This window comes from Spermophilus citellus (assembly GCF_964194105.1).
Source record: "Spermophilus citellus genome assembly, chromosome: 19".
Classification (NCBI taxonomy): Eukaryota; Metazoa; Chordata; class Mammalia; order Rodentia; family Sciuridae; genus Spermophilus; species Spermophilus citellus.
This window is the reverse complement of record NC_138201.1, coordinates 17,493,720-17,505,887: the sequence shown is the minus strand read 5'-3', so window position 1 is coordinate 17,505,887 and position 12,168 is coordinate 17,493,720. Positions and strand designations below refer to the sequence as shown.

The following is a 12,168-nucleotide window of genomic DNA, read 5'->3' as shown; positions in this document are numbered from 1 at the left end:
CTTTGACCTTGCCTCTCTGGTGTTTTACTTCAACATTGGGGAAGCAAGGACTTGTCACCAGTTAACAGCGGTAACAGTCATGGGGAGTGAATTCAGGGGCACTCGGCCACTGAGCCCCATCCCCAGCTCTGTTTTGTGTTTTACTTAGAGACAGGGTCTCACTGAGTTGCTTAGCACCTTGCTATTGCTGAGGCTGGCTTTGAACTCATGATCCTCCTGCCTCAGCCTCCCAAGCTTCTGGGATTACAGGCGTGGGACCCCATATATATATATATATATATATATATATATATTTTTTTTTTTTTTAGTTGTAGTTGGACACAATACCTTTATTTTATTTTTATGTGGTGCTGAGGATCAAACCCAGTGCCTCACACGTGCCAGGCAAGTGCTCTACCGCTGAGCCACAGTCACAGGTCCCACCCCCCAGCCCTTTTATTTAATTTTTAATTATGAGACAGGATCTCGGTAACTTTCCTAGGCTGTCCTTGAACTTGTGATCCTCCTGCCTCAGTCTCCTGAGTCACTGGGATCATAGGTATAAGCCACTGTGTTCAGTTAGTATCTTTTTTTGGCTGTGCAGGGGTGTACCAGGGATTGAACTCACTGAACCCCATCCTCAGCCCTGTTTTGCATTTTATTTAGAGACAGGGTCTCACTGAGTTGCTTAGGGCCTCCCTTTTGCTGAAGCTGGTTTTGAACTCCTGATCCTCCTGCCTCAGCCTCCTGAGCCACTGGGATTACCGTGCACCACTGTGCCCGGCCAGTTTCATTTCTTTTGGTGGCTGAGTGACATTCCACTGCGTGGGCGTATCAGCAACATTAACTTCATTTCAGAGTTGAGGACACTTGACATCAGGCTCACACAACTAGCGTAGAATGAAGTGGGACACAAACCTGGGTCTCACTATCAACCCTCCGGCCTCCAGCAAGAAATTGCTGAAACCTAGAACCCAAACCCGTCTTAAAGCTTTTAAACCCTGTGAACTGTCAAGTGCTAATTCTCACCCAAGAAGACGGTTCCCTAAAAGGAAGACAGGTTTGCTGCCCCTGAACCACTTTATTTATTTATTCAAATATTTGTTTTTTAGTTGTAGTTGGACACAATACCTTTATTTTATTTATTTATTTTTATGTGGCGCAGAGGATCAAACCCAGGGTCTTGCCTTTGCGAGGCGAGTGCTCTGCTGCTGAGCCACAACCCCAGCCCCCACTGAACCACTTTAATCCCTGTGTCACTGCCTGGCAGAGCCGGGTCAGGGCCTTCCCAGGGTGACCCCCCTAGTGGAGCCCCAGGCTCTTCATAGGGCAGGACAGAGATAAGTCAGTTTGCTCCCATGATGGAATGGCCCCTCTGGCACCATCCCAACACGGAATTTGCTCTGAATACAAATAGACAGATGTTGTGTCTTTTTGGCCTCTTTGGGTGGATTTGAGTCACTCCTGCCAGGAAGGAAGACTCCCTGTTGTGCCAGGTGCCTTTTGGGTCTGAGCTTTGTCCCTGTCACCGCACAATGAGAAAAACATTCACAGGGGCCCATTTTAGAATTAAGATCACTGAGGCTGATAAAAGGCATCAAGGAAGTTGCTCAAGGGCACAGCCCAGCCTGGTTCCTTTCTAGAAGGTTCACTGCCCTCCTCAGCCTTCAGTGGGAGTTATCTGGGGAAACCCCTGTGCTGAGGTTGCTAAGTTTGGATCCACAGATGGACCTGGTGGGATCCGCCACTCTCCTGATGCCATCTGCAAGATCATTACACACGAGGCCTGGGGTGTAGCTCAGTGGCGGAGTGCTTGCCTGGCACCGCGTGAGGCTCTGGGTTCCATCTCTCCAGAACTGCAAATCAAATCAAATAAATAAAATCTCAGATACAGGAGGGCATTCCTGGGGGAGGGGCCTGGCTGCACCCCAACCTTGTGGAGCAGGACCATCGTGCATCTGCAGAAGCACACACCCAAACGCAGTGGGGCACTTCTGACCTCACGTGGCTGAGAGGGTGCTCCTTGAGCTCGGTTTCTGAATGCCACTTGAATGATTTTGCCGCCAACCCTGCCCTGGTGGTTATATTTGATTTGGACATCCACTGTGGGGTCACAGTTGTTTTTTTGGAAGTCATGGTAGCACATGTTCACAGCAAGAACCGAGGTGGTACAGACACCGGTGTGTCATTTATGCAAGAGCAGCCCTATGGGTTGGGGTTGAGGGTCTCACAAGAACAGTGGCTAAGGCTCAGAGATGGCCACTTCTGTGCTTCACCAATGACTATGCAAGTGGAGGACTTGGCGCTGGACTGGACGGAGGAGGTGGCACAAGCAGCCATCTTTGCAGGTCATCTACTTCTTCTACTGTTTGGGCTTGTGGTGTGCCATCACCCCATCTCCCCACCTTGGTACCTGAAAACATGGAAGGATAGGGAGAAACATCATAAAATAAGTAGGTGAGTTTTGGAGGCCAAGGAGAAGTTGGAAGTGATAAAATGTCCTGAGAAAGTAAACATAAAAGGCATAATCTTGCCGGGCGTGGTGGCACACGCCCTGTAATCCCAGCAACTTGGGTGGCTGAGGCAGGAGGATCACAAGTTCTAGGCCAACCTTAGCAATTTAGCAACACCCTGTTTCAAAATTTAAAAAAATCCAAAGGGCCAGGGATGTGGCTCAGTGGATGCATCCCTAGGTAAATTCCTAATACCAAAAACAAAACAAAAAACAACAACAAAAAAATCTTGGCCAAGTATGTATATAATATTGTGTACAATATTTTGCACTAAGTGACAGAATTTGTGAAAGTAGTTGGTTCCAGAAAGCTTCAGGGTGTTCCCAATTATGGTGTGCTCAAGCCAGTGACATCCCTGTGCTAAGGGTACATGGTGAGCCACTGAGACTAGCCTCATACAGTGGAAAGCTTTGTTTTTATTTTCTTTTTTGATACTCAGGGGCACTTGATCACTGAGCCACATCCCCAGCCCTATTTTGTATTTTATTTAGAGACAGGGTCTCACTGAGTTGCTCAGCACCTCGATGTTGCTGAGGCTGCCTTTGAACTTGTGATCCTCCTGCCTCAGCCTCCCGAGCTGCTGGGATGCCAGGCATGTGCCACCACACCCATCTATTTCTCTTTTTTTGATATGGGGTCTCACTAAGTTACTCACGCTGGTCTCAAACTTGCAATCCTCCTGCCTCAGCCTCCTGAGGAGCTGGAACTATATAACCAAACCACACCTGGCTCAAGCAGGAAACTGAACACCTGGAGAGCCCAGTGATGGAGAAGGATGATTTTGTGAAGGCTTTGTTTTGTTTGTTTCTTGACACTAGGGATTAAACCCCGGGCTTTGCACATACTAGGCAAGCTATACTGAGCTACATGACCTACCATGCGAGGATTTCAGGTCCCAGTATGGAGGGACTGAATCCAAGGGCACTCTACCACTAAGGTGTATCTCCAGCTCTTTTTTCTTTTTGGTACGGGATTGAACCCAGGGTGCTTTACCACTGGGCCACATTCCCATCCCTTGTTTTTTTTTTTTTTTTTTTTTTTGAGGTAGGGTGTTGCTGAATTGCTTAGAGCCTTGCTAAGTTGCTGAGGCTGGTCTGGAACTCGAACTCTTCCTATCTTAGCTTCCCAAGTTGCTGGGACTACAGGCATGTGCCATTGTACCTGGTTTCCAGCCCTTTTCTTTCTTTCTTTCTTTTTTTTTTTTAGTTGTAGAACTAGCAACATTATGCAATCCAGCCCTTTTTGAGACAGGGTCTTGCAAAGAATGCGGAGGCTGGCCTCAAACCTGTGATCCTCCTGCCTTAGCTAAGTTGCTGGGATCACAGGTGTGATACACAGCCCTACCTGTTTTGAAGCCTGTCTGGAAGGGTCACAAGATTGAGTACCACATAAGCCTGAGGCTTTGAAGCTACGGATGAGGCAATCACTGCTGTAAGCGAAGCTGCAGCATCACCCCCATTGAACTGTGGAAAACTCCTGGAGGTATTTTTATTGCAAAACAAATTTCCAATCTTGACAAAATTGCTTTTTTTTTTTTTTTAAGAAAACACATACCACCTTGTATATTTATTTCAGAGAACAAAAGTGCCAGGATATAAATCCTCCAAAGAGTAGCTACTACTGCTGTTAGCTAGAAACTGTGAGGGCAATGTTAGACCCAAACCCCATTCTAGAGCCCAAGGGCCCTGTGGCAATGCTGAAGAGCACCTGGCCTGCCACACAGAGTCCAAATCATGTTCACAAAGGAACACCTTCCATTCAGGCTTGGAGAATGCTATTGCTTCTGGGCTGGGGTTGCAGCTCAGGGGTAGAGTGCTTGCCTACCATGTATATGGCTCTGGGTCCCCAGCAGCCACAGAGGACCATATCACACCACTACTGGAGTCACTGGGGATCCAGTGCCCTGAGCTACATCCCCAGTCATTTTTTAAACTTCGAGACAGGATCTTGCTAAATTGCCCAGGCTGACCTCCAACTTGCTATCTGCCTGTCTCAGGCACTCCCTCCCTGCCCCATTACCTGTGCCTGACTTATGGAAGAGTTTTTACCTAAAAGGCATTTAGAGTACTGAACACGCTTGCAAAGAAGTGTTGTGTAACGAAAGGCACCAGTGAAGGGCTTGACACTCCTAAGAAACTTCTGACCAAGGGCTGCTACCAGCCAGAGGCAAAATGGACTGGTTGTGAACAGCAGGATCAGGACCTGAACAGAGACATAGGACTACATGCAGAACCTGCATATCGACCAGGGTTCATCTCACAGAGTTCTCAAGCTGTCCCCACTGGGAAGGTCGGGGGCCAAGGCTGTCAGCCAGTTTCCTGGATTTAGACGTGGGATGGATGACAGACATTTCTTGTATACTTTCACTAGCTCGCTTTGACTTCCTCCTCCCCATCACTAAAGAACAACCATCTCCCTCCTTGTTAAGGTTTGAATGTGGTTTGTTTCCACCAAAACTCATGTGGTTCCCAACAATAAGAGTACCAAAGTATGGGTCCTTTAAGGGAGATAGCAGGTAACGGGACAGGGATGTAGCTCCGCCATGCTGCGATACAGCCAGGGAGCCCTTGCTGTTTGAACTTTCCAGCCACCAGAATTGTGACCCCGGTGAATATCTATACCTTACCCAGCACAAGGTCACAGGTGTTCTATTTAAAGACATTCCTCTTGTCACCAAATGCTTCTTAGGCAATGTTCATTTCTTTTTCTTTTTTACAATTTGTTCTAATTAGTTATACATGACAAGAGAATCTATTTTGACACATCATACATAAATGGAGTATAACTTCTCATTTGTCTTGTTGTACATGATGTAGTTACAGAGATGACGTAATCTTTCTTTATTTTTTTTTGTTGATAGACCTTTATTTTATTTTTATGTGGTGCTGAGAATTGAACCAGTGCCTCACACATGCTAGGCCAGTGTGCTACCACTGAGCCCAAGCCCTAGTCATGCAATCTTATATGCTCATAGGATCATTGATATTTCATGCTCCCTCCTCTCCCTTCATCCCCATCTAGTCCAAAATACCTCTATTCTCCCCTGCTCCCTTATTGTGAATTAGCATCTGCATGTCAGAGAGAACATTCGCCTTTTGTTCTTTGGGATTGGCTTATTTCACTTAGCACGATAGTTTCCAATTCTATCCATTTACCAGCAAATGCCATCATCTCATTCTTCTTTAAGGCTGAGTAATATTCCATAGTGTATTTACCAATTTCTTTACCCATTTAATCTGTTGAAGACACCTAGATTGATTCCAGAGTTTATTTATTGTGAATTGAGCTGCTATAAATGTTGATGTGGCTGTGTCCCTGTTTATGTTGATTTTAAGTTCTTTGGGCATAAACCTAGGAGTGGGATGAGGGGGTCAAATGGTGGTTCCATTCCAAGTTTTCTTAGGAATCTCCATACTGCTTTCCATATTGGCTGCACCAATCTGCAGTCTCACCAGCAATGTATGCGTGTGCCTTTTCCCCCACGTCCTCACCAACATTTACAGTTGCTCGTATTTTTGATGATTGTCATTCTGAATGGAGATGGAATCTCAGTATAATTTTGATGTTCATTGCTTTCTAACCAATTAAACATATTTGTTTATTGTACTTTCCTACATGTTAACTGCATTTATTATGTGTCTCCAAACATATTATTTTATCACTTATTTTTATTTTACAAGTTCCCCAGAGCAAGAATTTTTAACTATATTGTGATATTGTTGTGTTCCGCACATAAACCTACCCAATAATGAGTTGAGAATTAAGCAATTCAGTAATTGATTTTTAAAAAAAAATATTTTTTAGTTGTTGAAAGACCTTTATTTTTTTATTTTTTAAAAATATTTTTATTTTTTAGTTATCGGCGGACACATCTTTGTTTTTATGTGGTGCTGAGGATTGAACCCGGGCCGCACACATGCCAGGTGAATGCACTACCGCTTGAGCCACATCCCCAGCCCCTAGACGTTTATTTTATTCATTTACTTATACAGGGTGCTGAGAATCGAACCCAGTGCCTCATACTTATCAGACAAGCACTCTACCACTGAGCCACAATCCCAGCCTCTCAGTAATTGATGTTTTAAAGATTTTCTTAGAATCAAAAAATCCTTGGCAGACAATCAATGGATTTTTTTTTTTTTTCTTTTAAATGCTGGGGATTGAACTCAGACAAGCTTTATTGCTGAGATAGATTCCTAGTCCTTACTGTTTATTTTGAGGCAGACTGGGTTACTAAGTTGCTGAGGGTCTTATAAGTTGCTGAGGCTGGCCTTGAACTTGGGATCCTCCAGCTGAGTCAATGGAATTACAGGTGTGAGCCCCATACCCAGATGGATTTTTAAATCCAAGGACAAGTCCTTGGATATGCTGAGATGCATTCATACTTTCTCCATTTAAAGAATGGAACATGGGGCCCTGTGATCCCCACATCTGCTCTCTGTGCAACAGATTAGATGTGCAAACAAGAGAGATCTTGTTCATATCTGTGTATGAACATGCTCCCAAAACTGCAGAGTGCTGTATCAATGGAAATTATATTTTTGTATAAACGTGTATTATATTTTTGTACAAACTCAAGAGAGCAGACCTACCTGTTCCTGGGAGAGTCCTCTCTGGACTCATCTAGTCTGACCTCCCCAGTGACTGGATGAAGACCCAGGCTGGGGCCTAAGAGGGTTCATCGAGCAAGTGACTTGAGGACAGACCTTGTGGCTTCAGCACAGGCCTCTTTTTCCTCCCCTAAGTAGCTGGATGGACGATTACAGGGAAAGGACTTTGTGGAAGGCTCAGTGAGTGGGAAATCTGAGGCCGAATCACTAGAGTTCATCTTGGTCGCTTCTCTCTCGTGAGGAAACCCATCGACTGAGAATCACCTCCTGTAACCAAGACAAACAAAAGGTGACTGATTTCAAAGACAGAAATGAGAGAATGTTCCAAGCATCTGACATCACAGCTGTGCTTCACAAAGAGGCATCCTCTGTGCAAAGATGATACCCTCTCCCTCTTTTCTCCTTCTCTCCCTCGCTCCTCCCTTCCTTGCATACTAGGGATTGAATCCAGGGGTGCTCTCCCACTGAGCCACATCCCCAGCCCTTTTTACTTTTTAAATTTTGAGGCAGCGTTGCTCAGGCTGGCCTGAAACTTGTAACCCTTCTGTCCCAACTACCTTGGCCACTAGGATTACAGGTGCTTATAACAGAAAGATCTGGAGAAAACACAAAGGCAACAATGTAATCCTTACGTTATCTATAATATCTATAGTAATCACTACAGAGACTTTAAAGGCTGGACTTGCTCAGCTGTGCTTCCCACCAGCACATTTTGGGACAGGCATGCAGATATGGACGCTAGTGCCCAACGTCAGAACTGGGTCAGCCACTGAGAAAGGGAGGAGTGGATTTTGATCAGTATTTTATGAAAACCTAACCCAGTGGAGAGGAGCAGGGCAAATGGAGGGAGGGGCTGTGCCGAGGGCCAAGGCAGCAGGAGTGGGGAGGGAGGGTGCAGTGTGCGAGGCAGAGGGAAAGGAGGACAGGCCAGGTGGCGGGGAGGAGATCTACCTGCAGGGGGAGGGGCACAGAACAAAGAGCAGATGATCTGACAATGAACTTGGCAGAGAATTTGACAGAGAAAACTCAGCCAAGAAGACAGCAGAGAGCGTAATTCAATACGGGAGTCAAATGAGAGGCGCTGGGGTGCAGCTAGGTGGTAGGGCTGTCTGTGCAAGGGGAAAAAAAAAAAAGGAGAGAGAGAGAGAGAGAGAGAGAGAAACATGCAGAGGAGGCTTATGGGCCGAGAAGGCTTTCCATGTCTCTGTGGCAAGACCATCTGCACTTGCTCTCCTGGCACAAGTTCCAGAGGAGACAATAGGTACACAGAGTCTTTGGGATGATGTGTCCCTCTGTTTACTCACCTGGACTTTAATTCTTTTCATACATTCTGGGGACTCCATTTCCTCGTCAGTCATGGTGGAGGGCTTGATCAGATAGCAAAGCATAAGTTCCTATTGAGAAAAGAAAAGCCATTTCCATAGCTCACAGGACGGCAGCGAGCGCAAGGGGGTGCAGGCGGGCTCCTCGGCTCCCACTCTGAGCTCCCAGAGCCAACAGCACAGGGGAACTTCGCAGCACATCCGTTTCCTCCTGGGAACTTTAAAACTGGGGCTTGGGGTCTCACAGTTGACACGGCAGGGGAATGCAGATAAAGGAGACTTGCTGATCAGAAGCAGAACTTAGAATATTAAGGATATGCTAAAAAAAATCCCATACACTTGGTTTAAAAATGCTAGAAACAGATTCCTTGTTTTCCTTTGGGGTTGCCTAAGCCAACTCCAGCAACACTGGGAGTGGGAACACTTATGGCCTGTCAGTCAGCACACACTGTGGCAGGAGACTCAGCGGGCATCCTTATTTTTTTTTGGGGGGGGATGGTGCTCAGGAGAGGCTCCACCACTGAACTACACCCCAAGTTTGTGTTCCTGATAGTCCTAGTGCAGGGTGAAACTGTCCTCCTGCCTGCAATGGCTACAGGACACAGAACAGCAGTCAGGAAGCCAGATGGCTGTGGGTCTGGGCCTCTTCTGCATCTGAGCCATAGACCTGGGATCGGTCACCCAGAATTGCTGGACCTCAGGATTCCTCATCCTCACAACGGGGATGAGAACAGGGAGGTGGGAAAACAGGGTGGCCAAGTGCTGAGTGATGCCTTTTAACTCCCTTCTCTCAGAGATCTGACAAATTTAAAAAGAAGTATGTCAATGATGTGTGGTTTCCTTTGTGTTTGTGATGAACTGCTGAACTGCAGGAGGAAGGAGCCTGGGACAACTGATGGCCACAGAGACCCAGCCTAACCCGGGAAGTGGAAAAGAGAGACCCCCAAAACACCAAGGGAAAAGAGAGCAGCAGCCAGCCTAATAGGGGCGGGGTGCAAAAGACCCCAAATGTCCCAGAACCTACTGTCAGGAACATTGTGAAGTTTCTATAAATGATCCCTTTAATTCTACTATATTTAAGAAAACAAACAATCAAACGACTTTGGTGACGCTCTAATGCCAAAGCCGTTGCTGTGCTACCTTAGAGACATTAACTGAGATTCTGCTCAGGGTGGCCAGCGACTTCCAACTGAATGGTCTGCGGAGGGAGCCTTCCAAGTGATCATTCACGAGCTCAACGATGACAGAATAACTGGAAGACACAGACAGGACGTTTTAAAAAATAAAAGGCACAAGGCTGAGGGCAGGGGTGAGGTGCACACCAGTAATCCCTGTGGCTCGGGAGGCTGAGGCAGGAAGATCACAAGTTGGAGGCCAGCCTCAGCAATTTAGGGAAGCAGCCCCAAGCAACTCACTGAGGCCCTGTCTAAAAAAATAAAAAGGTCTGGGGGCGGGCTGGGGAATGTGGCTCAAGCGGTAGCGCGCTCGCCTAGCATGCGGGCGGCCTGGGTTCGATTCTCAGCACCACATACAAACAAAGATGTTGTGTCCGCCGATAACTAAAAAATAAATATTAAAATTCTCTCTCTCTCTCTCTTAAAAAAAAAAAAAAAAGTCTGGGGGCATGGATCAGTGGTAGAACACCCTTAGGTTCAATCCCTGGTACCAAAACCCAACCAAATAAATAAATAAATGGCATGACATCATGTGTTCAAAATAAAAGTGTTTGTTTTATGAAGATACAAAAAATGGAATTTATATGTTCTGACCATAAAGTACACCTGGACTGCTAATGAGAAAATAGTAATGAAGAACTCATGAACACCTGAGGTTATAGCTCAGTGGTAGAAATCTTGCCTAGCACGTGTGAGGCACTGGGTTGGATTCTCAGCACTCCATACAAATGAATCATCGAAAACAAACAAAAAAAAATCCAAAAAACAAAAACAAAAAACCCTCACCTCATGCAAACTTTCAGCTGATTTCAATGCTTATTTACGAAATCATTTTCCCAACATGAAAACTATAAATTCATTCAACTGTTGAAACACTAACACTGACTGATGTTAAGATGAATAACCACCAAGAGGTCTATTCAAGTGTTTCACACACAAAAAAATACACTGTCATCACCTACAGATTACTGAATTTTTAGCATAACGATGTCATAAATGAGGCATTAATTTTTTTTTTTTGTGTGTGTGTGTGTGTGTGTGGTGCTGGAGACTGAAGCCATGGCCTTGTGCACTCTACCAACTGAGCTCTACCTCCAGCCCTGGCTTACACATTTAATATTTGGTCCCTGTCAGGGCCAGGAGGAACATGACTTTGTCTCTGTGGCACTGAAAACAAAACTGGAAGCCAGAAATTTCCTTCTGCTTTGTGTGTGTCTGTGCAGGGGCTGGGTACTGGGGATTGAACGCAGGGGTGCTCTCTCCCCAACTACATCCCTAATCTTTTTATTTTTTATTCTGAGATAGGGTTTCACTACATTTTTGAGGCTGGCCTTGATCTTGTGATCCTCCTTCTTCAACCTCCCAAGTCACTAGGATTACTGGCATGCACCTCCTTGCAACTTTTAAGCTGTTAATTTATTTGAAAATCATTCCAAACCTTGCATGGTAGAATGGCGGGCCTTTCCAATATAGCACTGCAAAGAAGAAAAAGAAAATGTATAACCACTCAAAATCAAAGGTTTGTTTTATTATTACTAATTTTTTTCCCTTCTCCAAAGGGAAGCAAATATCTAAATCTCTGTACATGGATATTCTGCAATATACTCATGATCTATTTTTAAATTCCATTAAAAATAGAGTATTTTTGACACCACACAAAAATACACTGTCATCACCTACAGATATATAGCATAACAATGTCATAGACGAGGCATTAACTTTGTTGGTTTTTTTTTTTTTTTTTGTGGTGCTAGGAATTGAATCACTGTGTCTATAACTATTTTTCCCCCCAAACAAAGTACAATTGTAAAGCAAATCTGTTGCCAACACCCAGCCACCTTTGCCCCCCACCCCCACTCTCCCAGAGTAACTCCCAAAGTCAAGTTCAAGTAATTCTCCTCCCCCTTGGGGCTGGGGATTAAAGCCAGGGCCTCTGAGCTATACCCCCCCAGTCACAAGTAACCTTTGTCTTGCCTCTTATGCTCTCCAGAGTTAGGGTGTGAAATTGTATCAACAGTGTGATGTTGTGTAATCTGTTATTCATTTCAAATCAATTGAATTTGAAGTGACCGAGTGGCCACTTTGGCCAGTTCTGTGATAGGTGCTAGTTGGTGCTAGAGATGAACAAGATTCAAGCTTGTTTTTAAGAAATTCAGTCTCATGCCTATTTTTAATAAATCCAAAGTCAAGTGGTTAAAAAGAAAAAAAAAAAAAAAAGGCTAAAGTATCAGTCTGCCCTACTCTTTGGGCCTTGAGGGAAGCAGGGTTGATTTGATCTGTGGAGGGCAAGAAGAACTTCTAGGTAAAGGAGACTGGGGCTAGGGACTCTGGAACTTTCCTGGGACCCTTTGGATGCACACAAGGCCCTGTGGCAGAGAATGGCTGCCTGCTCACCAAATCTATTTCTTCTTCCTCTTGGGCATGTGGCCAGACCACAGCTCTCAATCTCCCATGCAGCCAGGCATGGCCGTGTATGTGCTGACACTTACTTCCAGGTTGGCTCACGAACCCTCCTTTCTTTTCTTTTCTTTTTTTAATATTTATTTTTTAGTTCTCGGCGGACACAACA

At 45.3% G+C, this 12,168-nt stretch overlaps 1 protein-coding gene across 6 annotated transcripts in view; it reads right to left on the bottom strand.

Moving 5' to 3' along the window:
* Nucleotides 1-5,510: 5,510 nt before the first annotated feature.
* TSEN2 (tRNA splicing endonuclease subunit 2) overlaps nt 5,511-12,168 on the bottom strand; it is a 32,875-nt gene continuing 26,217 nt past the window's right edge. For 3 of the 6 annotated variants that reach the window (XM_081276320.1, XM_081276322.1, XM_081276321.1), the window contains exons 9-12: nt 11,038-11,074; nt 9,565-9,676; nt 8,407-8,496; nt 5,514-7,369 (exon numbers count right to left, since the gene is read on the bottom strand). In XM_081276320.1, the coding sequence (XP_081132446.1) occupies nt 7,310-7,369; nt 8,407-8,496; nt 9,565-9,676; nt 11,038-11,074 (299 nt within the window). In that variant the 3' untranslated portion in view covers nt 5,514-7,309. Of the gene's footprint in view, nt 7,370-8,406; nt 8,497-9,564; nt 9,677-11,037; nt 11,075-12,168 lie in introns of all 6 variants that reach the window. The other 3 variants (XM_081276323.1, XM_081276324.1, XM_081276319.1) reach the window with 2 other exon arrangements.